This window comes from Squalius cephalus (genome assembly GCF_949319135.1).
Source record: "Squalius cephalus genome assembly, chromosome: 24".
NCBI classification, from domain to species: domain Eukaryota; kingdom Metazoa; phylum Chordata; class Actinopteri; order Cypriniformes; family Leuciscidae; genus Squalius; species Squalius cephalus.
The window spans coordinates 3,848,787-3,861,983 of NC_137145.1; the positions used below are offsets into that span (position 1 = coordinate 3,848,787).

The 13,197-nt window shown below is 33.3% G+C and overlaps 2 protein-coding genes across 2 annotated transcripts in view; one reads left to right on the forward strand and one right to left on the reverse strand.

The window, feature by feature from the left end:
* Positions 1-696: 696 nt before the first annotated feature.
* pdxp (pyridoxal (pyridoxine, vitamin B6) phosphatase) lies at positions 697-3,655 on the forward strand. The gene is made up of 2 exons (XM_079861228.1): positions 697-1,601; positions 2,773-3,655. Exons 1-2 carry the CDS (start codon positions 989-991, stop codon positions 3,096-3,098), a joined length of 939 nt encoding a protein of 312 aa, XP_079717354.1. The 5' UTR covers positions 697-988; the 3' UTR covers positions 3,099-3,655.
* A 7,317-nt stretch (positions 3,656-10,972) lies between these two features.
* LOC307152503 (myosin-IIIb) overlaps positions 10,973-13,197 on the reverse strand; it is a 44,570-nt gene continuing 42,345 nt past the window's right edge. Inside the window, exons 29-30 of the mRNA XM_079861209.1 lie at positions 11,770-11,839; positions 10,973-11,450 (exon numbers count right to left, since the gene is read on the reverse strand). Coding sequence (XP_079717335.1) covers positions 11,443-11,450; positions 11,770-11,839 — 78 coding nt within the window. The 3' untranslated portion in view covers positions 10,973-11,442. The remainder of the gene's footprint in view (positions 11,451-11,769; positions 11,840-13,197) is intronic.

Consider the following 13,197-nt stretch of genomic DNA (forward strand, 5'->3'; position numbering starts at 1 on the left):
AATATTTTGTAACAATATACACTAACATTCAAAAGCTTGGATTCAGGTTTTTTTTTTTGTTTTTTTGTTTTTTTTAAAGAAATTAATACTTTTATTCAGCAAGGGTGTGTCAAATTGATTAAAAGTAATAGTAAAGATTTATATTGTTATAAAAATATATATTTCGGAAAAAAATGCTGTTCTTTTTATTCATCAATGAATCTTAGGCAACACAAAAAATATTAGGCAACACAACTGTTTCCAACATTGATAATAAATGATCATATTAGAATGATTTCTAAAGGATCATGTGATTGACTGGATGTCACATGTGACACTGAAGACTGGAGTAATGATCCTGAAAATTCAGCTTTGATTACAGGAATAAATTATATTTTAAAGCATAGCCTATTAAAATAGAAAATCGTTATTTTGAATTGTAATAACTTTACAATATTACTGTGTTTCTACATAATTATGTATTAATTAATTAAGAGACTTCTTTCAAAATTGTACCGGTACTGTATCTGTATGTACGTAGACTATATCATTTCTATATGTTGCCAGAGTTAAACGTATTATTTAAAAGGGTTGGTCTTTGGCTTAAATAATGTTTTTTTGTACGGTCCCCATATAAAAATGAACCAATAAACAAAAACTGCAGCAAAGCTGTAAATGATGAAAAATTATTAACTAGAAGACCCGTCGTACCTGGCCAATTAGAGATAACCTCTGGGTCGCTAGGCTCCGCCCACTTCAATCATCGTGCTGCTTCCCGCTTTCTGATTGGAGGACACATAGGGAAGGGGCGTATCCTTTCCGACATACTAGAACGTGATTGGTCCGTCATCAGGCGTCCGCAGGAACAGCGGGGATGGACGTGCTGGTGAACCGCTCCGCTTCGGTTCTGCGTTCATTTCACTAACGGTTAACGTACAGAGTCGTCATCGCGTTCAAATAAAACGGTCGCAGTTCAACCCTTTCCATCATAGGATCTCAAGCCAGCAGAATGGCAGGTGCGGTGGGTGGCGGCAGGGGTTGTGTGACGCTCCGCGGCGCTCAGATCCGTGACTTGCTGGACTCGAAGCACAACGTGCTGTTCGACTGCGACGGCGTGATCTGGAACGGGGAAGCGGCCGTTACCGGGGCTCCGGAGGTGGTCAGTCTGCTCAAGCAGCGGGGGAAACGGGTGTTCTTCGTCACTAACAACTGCACCAGGCCGCGGGAGAACTACGTGCAGAAGTTCAGCCGCCTGGGCTTCACGGACATCGCGGAGGAGGAGATCTTCAGCTCGGCGTACTGCTCCGCCGCGTACCTGCGCGATGTGGCCCGGCTCCAGGGGAAGGTGTTCGTGATCGGCTGCGGCGGGGTGATGAAGGAGCTGCAGGACGCCGGGGTGCCGGTGCTGGAGGAGGATGAAGCCGCAGACCGGGAGCCGGGAACCAGCATCTACAACTGCCCTCTGGATCCGGATGTCAAGGCTGTGCTGGTCGGATATGACGAGAACTTCACCTTCATGAAGCTGGCCAAAGCCAGCTGTTACCTGATGAACTCTGAGTGCCTGTTCCTGGCCACCGACCCGGACCCCTGGCACCCGCTGAGAGGAGGCAGGATCACCCCGGGTGAGGCGTTGAGGAGGGATCTTTTGGGATGTTCAGTGCAGCTCATAAGAAGAGAGATATATATATATATATATATATATATATATATATATATATATATATATATATATATATATATAATATACATACATACATATATATATATATATATATATATATATATATATATATATATATATATATATATATATATAATATAAAATGATTCAAATCATTAGTAGAACATGTGTTTCAGTGTAGTTCAGGTCACATTTCACCTCAAAAACCATAAGTGGAAAAGTTAAGGAGCTAGAATACATACTGCTACCAATTATATATATACATAAAGTGTGTGTGTATATACATTCAATTTATATTGCTAAATGTAAATGAATAAATGTATGTATATATATGAAGATGGCACCTCTAAGTGCCATCTGAAATTTTCTTCTAGAATGATCATTTTTATCAAGCTCGTATGAAAATATCTATTGTCATTTAAGTGAAATTACTGAATTTAAATATACAAGTTTGATAAAAATGATCATTCTAGAAGATAATTTCAGATGGCACTTAGAGGCTTTTACATCTGAACTCTTCATATATATGTATGTATGTATATATATATATATGTATGTGTGTGTGTGTGTATGTATGTATGTATGTATGTGTGTGTGTGTGTGTGTGTATATATAAGAAAGTAGTCTATTTGAACCAAGATTTTAAACATCTTTTCCACCAAAAGTCTCTGTAATGCAGTAAACAATATATAAAAAAAATTTTAATCAGCATAAATTAAAGGCATAATTTAAATGTATAATAGTTATAGGCGTATATGTGCTTAATTGTCATTAAAATAGACAATGCAAATCATCTCCAAGCCAAAATATTGGGTTCTCACAGTCCTGGAAAACCTTAAAAATATGCAAAATAATAGAAATCTGTTATTAGAAGGATTTGCATGAAACGAGTCCTTATTCAGTCATAACTACTGGAAAAATCTATTGGTCAGAAAGTGTGGAAACCTGAAAATAACTTTTAAATGTGGAGTGAAATGTGTTGAAACAACCTGTTGAGAATCTAAAGGCCAGTGTGACCAGAGCTGTTGTTTAGGGTGTAAATGCCTCTAGAAGTGTGTCATTGTGCTGGTGATTCAGTGATCTACAATAGCAGTGTGTGATGTGTCCGGCAGGTTCTGGGAGTCTCACGGCGGCTCTGGAGACGGCCAGCAGCAGGAAGGCCACGGTCATCGGGAAGCCCAGCCGCTTCATGTACGAATGCATCGCCAGTCAGTTCGACCTGGATCCGGATCGCTCGCTGATGGTCGGCGACCGCTTGGAGACGGATATTCTGTTCGGCAGCAACTGTGGGCTTTCCACCGTCCTCACGCTCACGGGCGTCTCCACGCTGGAGGAGGCGCACAGATACAGGGACAGCGAGGAGCCGGGGCAGAAGGACTGCGTGCCCGATTACGTGGTGGAGTCCGTGGCAGATTTCCTGGAGGCTCTGGAGGAGTAAAACACACACACACACACACACACACATCACGACTGTATCCGCAGTTTCAATCCCGATGCTGTTCCTCAACATGTGCGGTTAAGTGTCTCCACAGCCTGGTTATTAACATCATCACCCCGTGAATAGTCACGTGTCTGTCATGAGTGTGTTCGAGACACCGGACGCTCACCTTACATGTTCTGCTGAAGTGTGAGGAAATGATGACCGAAATATACTATTTCAAAATATTTCTCCCATATTATTTTCTTTTAGTTTATTCTATTTTTTTTTTTTTTTAAAGATGGTAATATTTAAGGGGATTTTATTTTAATTTTTGAAAAAATATATTACTAAAAAATTAAGAATATTAAAAAATATTGAAATCCTCTTAAATATCGTCAACTTTAATAAAATAACACACGCACTCAAAAAATAATGAAATAAAAAAATAAAATCCCCCTTAAATTATTACCTGAAGGGTAATAATATTTAAGAGGATTATATTATTTATTCGATTTGAGATTTTGTGTTATTTTATTATAGAATGGTTCCATAGAATAAATAAATCCATACACTGTAAAAAAATAAAATAAAAATAAGATACCCATAAATCTTTCCTTTCAAAATAAAATATCTTTTATTATTTATTTTAGGTGGTGCTATTTTATTTTTGAAAGGTAATAATAAATAAGGGGATTTTATTCATTTAATAAAAAAATCATTATTTAATATTTTCTTTATTTTATTATTGAAGGGTAATTATATTTTCAGTAGGGGTGTGACGAGATCGCGATATTAAAGGAGAACTCCGGTTTTAACTCCGATTTTTTGGTAAATTTGGAGTGCTGTCAGTACAGAGAACAACGACAAAAATCGGTGTTGCCTACACCGTGTTATCCTCTTTTTAAAATTTGCACCCTGTTGACTTCAATGGGGCAAGTTTTAAACCTGCTTTTAGCCTCTTAACATCCTTGATGTGTCATTACAAGTGCACAGGTCATGTGAGTGATTCCTTCAGAGTGAACACGGGTGAATCTGACTGCAGTAGATGTGAAAGATATGAATAAAAGTGATGTTATTTCAGCCAGCGCTCATACCTGTATTTACATCCTGTTTTCGGTCGAAGTCCATAGTAATCGATTGTCGAGTTCACGCGCATAGGTTTAGTATGTATGATCACGCGCCCGAACTCGACAATCGACTACTGTGGACTTCAACCGAAAACAGGATGTAAATACAGGTATGTGCGCTGGCTGAATTAACATCATTTTTATTAATATCTTTCACATCTACTGCAGTCAGATTCACCATGTTCACTCTGAAGGAATCACTCACATGACCTGTGCACTTGTAATGACACATCAAGGATGTTAAGAGGCTAAAAGCAGGTTTAAAACTTGCCCCATTGAAGTCAACAGGGTGCAAATTTTAAAAAGAGGATAACACGGTGTAGGCAACACCGATTTTTGTCGTTGTTCTCTGTACTGACAGCACTCCAAATTTACAAAAAAATGAGCTCAATGTTAAAATTGACCGGAGTTCTCCTTTAAAACGTGACGATATTTCTCGTCGCGGTGAAAAGCTCTCGTGATCGCTAGTTGAGTTTGTGGCAAAACCTTTTACAGTGCTTGCATTTATATTGTTCCGTCTTTTACTTCACATGATAATTCATACTCGGAAAGTAGAACTGAAGTGACATTCATTACAAGATGATTCGTTAACTAGAGCTGCATGATGTAGTGAACATTCGGATTTGTGTTGGAGCTGCCGCTGAGCCAGAGAGAGTCGTTGTCATGTATACTCAGTCTTTTCAACCATAGAGTGAGTATCATTATTTCAGTGTTACAAATATTCATATTGTCACAGAATTACTGGGATAAAAGTTTATAGTTCAGATATAAACACTGATGTACAGTAGCGATCCAAATAGAGCAAATCACCTTTTGAAAGTAACTTGGCGCTTCAAATAACTATCGATTACATCGTTACACCAGTAGGTGGCGACACGTGACTGTTAAAAAATGTATTTGTCTTTTGAATCATTCATTCAAAAGATTCATCCAAAAACACTGCTTCATCCAGTAATGAAACAAGCTAAGCATTTATGAGTGAGTCATTGAATCATTCATTTAAACTTTTTTTTAATTATTATTCAGATTAATTAAACATTTTAAATCGACCACAGCAATCTAGTAAATTACATGTTATTTTGGTTAAGGTGTCTATTCAGAATCATGAATCAAATTATTCGCATCTATACTAATCCGTATATAGAGAACAAATGTCCATTAAAGAAATGAAAGATCAGAAAGTGTCATTTGTGTTTGAATAAGCAGCACGTGTTTTAATGATCGACTCTGTTTGGACGATTGCACCTGACAAATTTGATATCGCAATATCTTTCCAAATTTTGACAATAATATTAGGGCTGTCAAAAGATTAATCGCGATTAATCGCATCCAAAATAAAAGTTTGTTTTTTATAATATATGTGTGTGTACTGTGTAGAATTAAATTTGTATATATAAATACACACACATGCTTGTATATATTTAAGAAAAATTTGTTATTTATATATATAAAAAAATGATATTTATATATAATATAAACTATATAAATATATATACAGTATATGTATGCAAATATTTCTTAAATATATACATGCATGTGTGTGTATTTATATATAGAAAATAATTATACACAGTACACACACATATATTATGTAAACACAAACTTTTATTTTGGATGCGATTAATCGCGATTAATCTTTTCACAGCCCTAAATAATATACATCTCAATATTTTGTCATTGGCTATAGAATAATTAAATTTGGTGGTTTTTTTTTTTTTCTTTTCCTTTTTTCTTTCTTTCTTTTTTGCCCCAATGAAAATAAACAACAACCAAGATTTGGACAGAACAGCTACTGTTTCAAAGCCCATTAAAAATGTTTAGTGCAAAAAACAGACCTAGTGACCACTCACTTCTTTTTATTAATCTTAATTTTCAACAATATTTGATATTCACATTTGATAAGTAATTTTATACAGGTGAAACTCGAAAAATCTGAATATCGTGCACAAGTTAGTGTACTTCAGTAATTCAAATTAAAAGGTGAAACTAATAGATTTAGTATATATAACTATATACATATGCATGATTATACTTTTCAGAGGGCCGACATTTCTGTATTTACATTTTTTTTTAAAAAAATTGATTTCATGTAATATTCTAATTTTCTGAGATTCTGAATGTGGGGTTTTCATAAGCCATAATCATCAGAATTATAACTTTTGCACGATATATTCAAGTTTTTTCGAGTTTCACCTGTATTGTGATTTATCATGATAATATCACCAATATTCAATATATCGTCCAGCTCCAATTCTGCTTCACTGTCACTTAATTTTCATAATATTGGTTCATACCCAACAACCGGTCAGAAGACAATCAAGTAACTCTCCTTGACGCTAACATTAGTTTCTCTTCACCTCCTCATGATGAAGGAAACCGCACTGGTCATTAGTTGTGTCTAGTTAGAAAGCACTGTGCCAATCTTAGTAACGGGAAGGTTTTATAGTTGAGGTTAACCAGTGCAAAGGCTAATTCAGTTTTATGTGCCAACTATTTATTTTTAATCATATTTTTAATTAGTGTTGTGTTTGACTGCGATAAGAAATGTTTTCTCGACTATTACTCACTTGTTTGTTGATTTGGGTTTCGACTGCCTTTATTAACAAAAGTGACCTTTTTTGTTGGTGTGTGTTTGAAAGCTGTGTTACTTTGACGGTCAGTGGTTCTGCTTCATGTAAAGCTCAAAGCGCAGCGTCTATAGAAAAAAAACATCTGCAAAAGTAATGTGCCAAAATAATCCATATAAACCCACTGAATGTGAAATATGTAGTGAGCTGAAAACATGTTGTGATCTAAAAAAGGCTTATCTTGCTTTATATTTAGTCGACTGTTTGTTCAAACCTGGACCACATTTTATTCTGAAAACTTGGATCCTGAGTGAATTATCGTCATTGTTCATTGTCTTTAGACTCTGTGTCCATTAAAAACCTCTGATTCTGGATAGTAATTATAATGAAGGGGAAGCCAAACGTCTGTAAACGCATCTGACGTAAACTGTGAAATGGTTTGACATTGATTTAATGCGCTCTATGTGGTGTGAATTAACTTTTTTTTAGAAATAAAAATATGCCTTGTATCTCGTGTCGTCATTATTGTCTGCTCAAGTGTGAGTGTGGATGCTTCCACATTTCTTTTTTTTTAACCAATAAAGTTAAAGAGATTTCTTTTAAAATAATTCATAAATGCTACCCTGCAAATCAATACATGAAAAAGTTCAAAAAAGGATATTTCCTCCAGTTGCTCTTTCTGTGACATCTCTTTTTTTGGTATTGTCCATTTACGAAAATGTTTTGGCAAGATGTTTTAGGATTTATTAGGTCTGAAATCTATAATGAATGTGTGTTTTATTGGAAGGATGTGGTCCTAGGCTTTGTTGATTTTGACCAATCTAAAAAAGGTCATTTTTATGTGATTAATCTGATCTTGTTACTAGCAAAATTCCATATTCATAAATCTAAATATCTAAATGCTAAACCTCTCTTTCTTATATTTGTGAAAGAACTTGAAAAATACCTCTTGTCTGAGAACAAAAAAGCCTTAAAAATATTATCTGTTTGTAACTCTTTTCCTTTTTTCAGTCATGTAATTCTCATAATTTAATGTTTAATTTATATTATTTCCCCCATTGTTTTGTTTTTGTATTCTGTTATCTACTTGTGTATTGTTTTAAGCAATAAAAAAAAACTTTGATTACTGTAGAAAGTATTCTAGATGAAATTTGAGAAACGCTTTACAAAAAAGTTTCATTAGTTAACATGAATTAACAATGAAAAAAACAAATACTTGTAAAGCATTTACAAATGTAACGTTTGGCCCTCATGCGGTTAAAAAAACAAAACCATGCATTATGCGGAAGAACTTTGTTTTGGTTGTGCTTCGGCTTTGCGTGACCATGCGGATGAATATGTTTTTTTCTCATAACTAAAAAAAAAGATATTTGTACTGCTCATAAAACATTCATTTCTAGGCTTAAGAGATATAACCAGTTTAAATAGAAATGATCTCAAGTTGAAGACGTTACTGTAGTTATAGCCATTATAAGGTACTTCCTTAAATAAATTCCAGCACAGCGCTACAACAACCATAATTAAATGATCTTCACATTATGAAGATTAATAGATTATGCTCACCTGTTGAGTAATTGAAACCTTTGGCATTCCCACACCACACGTGGGCGTGCGTCGAAGTAGTAGCCGGAGCGACGCGCACGGCGAGTGACGTAGATCTACTTAATTTCCCGCGAAAACCATCCCGCCCGGTGTAAAATATAAACACGTATAATAGGCTTAATATAGTGAATCAGAGTACGACAAAAACACGTTTTGGAAGGAGGATTGATGATGTATTGACTCAAGATTTAAATGTTTTTCATTTTGAACATACCTTTAATGTTAATTTTAACATTTGCTAATACACTTTATTAAAATCAAAAGTTCTATCAGTTAATATTATTTAATGGACCTGAGCGAACATTTTATATAAACAGCTCTATTTTTATTAACTAACATTAACAAAGATGAAGGAATAGTGTAAAAAAGTATTGCTTAGTGTTATATAATATTTGTTAATACATTACTAATATTAATGGGACCTTTTTGTAAGTTACCGCTTTATGCTACATATATTTCAGTAACAGTAAAACCTTCAGAAAGACTGGTAACAGTAGTTAATAAAAACAGCTGGAAACATAATTCTCAAGGCATTAATATGAACTAACAACAAAAATGTATTCATATTGTCGCCTTAAAATGTTTTTTTATTTCTTTTATGATATACTAATAATGTCTCCTCACATAAGTTAATGTGCTGTGAACTAAGAACAAACTACCGGTATTTGTATTTTTTGTTAATCTAACAAAGATTAAGAAATGCTGTATATTGCTCATTGTTAACTTATGTGTATATACATATATATATAGTTTGTAAATATCTTAATATCTGTCTTGACTCAGAAGACTGATGTTTTTTTCATTATAGACCCTTGTTTAAATAGAAAAATCCAAAGTACCTTCATCAATCACACTAACAGCCCTTTAACTGAATCATAACTCAAGATGTGCTGGTGATATTTATTTAAAATTTTTTACCATTAAGTAAAAATATTGATAATTTGCCTTTCTCATACTCAAAAGCATTACAAACATTATATATAAAACTTAATACAAAGTATATTTTAAAGCATGAGAAAAAAACATCTTTATTTTGTTGTAAGAAAGTTATAAAGCATGTGCAAGACTAACTACATATGCAAGGTAACCTCTACTTAAGCAAGCTAATGTAGAAAAACATGCAAACAGAAGAAAGGGTTGCACTTTATTTTAAGGATGTTCTTACAGTATAATTACACAAATAAGTAGTAGTAATTATTAACTACATGTATAGTTAGATACTTGTAATTATGCATAATTTACTGTTATTACTATAGTAAGTACATGTAACTGTCACCTTATAATAAAGTGTTAGAGAAGAAAGTAAATGCATCCTTTAGTTTTATACACGTTTATGATGCATTATATCCTCTGATCCCATTCAAACAGCAGAACCATTTTTAAGATCGTTCCTGGATTTTGACAGTACCATTTTCACAAGTTTCTCCAGCTTGGGTGATGCACAGTATTTCTTGTCTTTGGTATACAATCTGAAACGGGAGGTTTATGATTGACACATGCGCTATTCTCTGCTTTAATGATCCTTCAGAAAATCATAATTCAGAAGACATGAAATATAAATAACTCACACGAGGGCATCAATCGAACACACTCCTTGGTCCGTCTGGACGTCGTATTTCGTGACCTTCCGCAGAACTTCCCAAGGAAACTTTTTAGTGGTTTCAACACAACATTTGGGTGTGGCACCTGGAAATCAAAACCAAAAACACCATCCACCACTAACACTGATAAATGCAATAAGACATGAAAGCATCAATATTCTGTATGCATATTTCAGAGGTATTAATGGCATTTGTTTGAAAGACCAAAAGATGAATTCCTGCAGTATAAAAAAATTAAATACAAATATATATATTTATATATATATAAAATAATGCAAAATTTTGATTATATATATATAAAATAGATCAAAATTATACTTACTCCTACTGTTTTACTCCTACTGTTTTATCTTGAATATAAATATATATAAATCTATCCATCCATAAATGTGTGTGTATATCTATCTATATGTGTGCGCGCATATATATATATATATATATATATATATATATATATAGTAGGGCTGTCAAAAGATTAATCGCAATTAATCGCATCCAAAATAAAAGTTTGTGTTTACATAATACATGTGTACTATATAATACATGTGTACTTATACTGTGTATAATTATTTTGTATATATAAATACACACACATGCATGTTGTATATATTTAAGAAAAATGTAGATTTTTGTATAATTTATATATAAAAAAATATATAATATAAATTATATATAAATATATACAGTATATGTATGCAAATATTTCTGTGTATTTATATATACAAAATAATATATATACACACACACATATTATGCAAACACAAACTTTTATTTTGGATGCGATTAATCGCGATTAATCTTTTGACAGCCCTAATATATATATATATATATATATATATATATATATATATATATATATATATATATATATATATATATATACACACACACACACAAAATATACAAATATATATATATAAAAAATGTAATGCAAAACTATCCAACCTTAATCTTAATCTGAAGCAAATGAATGTGATTTGCAGTAACCCTAAGTATTACCTTGACCGGCGCTGAAGGTGATGGACAGTAAAATCGCGAGCACTACGAGATCCATCTGAAGATCCGTGAGATTCCCTGTAAATCCTGCCAGACCTGAGACTCTGATCACTCTTATATGAGCTGTTAAAGCTCCTCCTATTAGAGCACACATTCATCAGCTTGTGTGACAGACAATACACACTAAACTCTTCAGGCTGAATGTAGCACAAAAGTGCAGTGATTTTCATTCATGCGTGCAAAAACAGAGATCTGTAGTGTATGAAACAATCATTTATTCAATCACCTAAAACAGCATAATTTACATTAAATAAAATTACAACCAACAATAAAAATTAAGTTAAAATTGCTTTAAATCACTGTAGTTTTCACTGTAACTACATAAAAATTTCACATTTACATAAACCTAAAAAAAAAAAAAAAATGGATAGCAGCATCAAGAACATCTGTAGTTTCATTCTCCACAGTTTCATGCATCTGAAAGACAGAAAGACACAATAAATGCATTTGATTAAATAAATAAATTCACTCAAAACTGCAAAAATGCACCATAAAATTGGATTTTTGTGAACATTTTCAGCATATAATAAACTAAAAATGATCTTTATCCACTCGCACAGCATCATATGAAGTTGCATTCAGTTTGAGTGCACATTTACTGTCACTACACTGGAGGGCACAGGAGATGCTTTGGATCTTCTTTTATGTTTCAAGGAAGTCATATGGGTTGTTCATGAATGAAAGACATTGAAAAGAGTTATGAAAAGAAACATAATAAGATTGATTCAGGACTCACCCGTCTTCTTCCACGAGCTCAAAGGTTTGCCGGAGGGGACTTGGATCTGTTCTTGGCTCTGCTGGAAGTGCTGGGAAAGACATGGGATTTGAAACAACATGTAAAGAGAAGACATGACAGCCGGTGGAAATTCCAATCTAGTGAACATCTGAGTTCACTTGGGAAAATCATGCAAGTTCATGTTCTTTTGTTTGAACAAAAACAAACACACATCAAAATGTCAATCCACAGGCTCTTCACCTTACATGAGCCCCTTTCACACAGCTAGTAACATTGCTGTGTTCAGTCCCGGAACGCGCGCTGTGTGAACAGAAGTGTCATAGTGATGACGCTGAAGCCGGGATCGTTCGCCAGCTGTGAAACGGTACGTAATGCGCAAGTTTATGATCGAGTCAGAGAAAAAAATGCACAAGCGTGGTTTCTCAAGAGAGAAATCGCAGCTCACAAGACATGAGACATTACAAGTCACATCGATGTCACGGCTTGTGTGTGAACGCACTGATTCCGGAAAATCACTGGCAGTGTGAATGAACCAAAATCAAACGAACCCGGGTCACTTTATCCGTGTATTTTCCAGAATCTCTGTGTGAAAGGGGTGAAGAGTCTGTGGATTAACATTTTGATGTGTGTGCCATTTTCCCTACGGCACAGAAATGAGGCTTTTCTGGCAGGAAAACAGTTTGTTACGCAATCGTGGTGAAATATTGGATCTAAATTAAAGGACCAAAAAAAAAACTAAAATAACAAAGAAATATTATACAGATCATGGTTATTAATATTGTATATTTTATATATTAAAAACTTGTTACTTGAAATAAAATATACACGTTAACTGAAATAAAATACCGGTATATTTAACTTCAAGTGCTAAAATGACTAAAACTAAAAAAAAAAAAAAGTAAAAATTAACAAAACTATGTAGACATAGTTCAAAACTAAACTAATTACATTAAAGTGAAAACAGAAAAATAGTCTAATTCAAAATATAATCGTATATCAATGGTACTAAATAACCTAGTTTGTTTAATAAATTATTAAACAAAAACAAAAAAAATTATAATTTTGGATATTAGTTTTTGCATATTACAATGAATCATTATACTATTTAAACTTATAAATACTATATATACTATATTTATTTTATAAATACTATACATACTATATTTATTTTATTTACATAATATATATATATATATTTTTTTTTACATTGTCTTTTTTTTTCCTTTCCCAGTGTTTTATATATATATATATATATATGGGTCAATGACGTGACGGGTCTTTTTTTTTTTGTCCAAAGGCCTTAATAATAATAAAAAAACAAATATATAACATCCAAAGTATGTAAGGTAGTACAACTTGATCTCTTTTACTGAATCCAAAAGGTTTTAATTATATTTTACTACATATAAAGGTATTTTAAAGATTTTG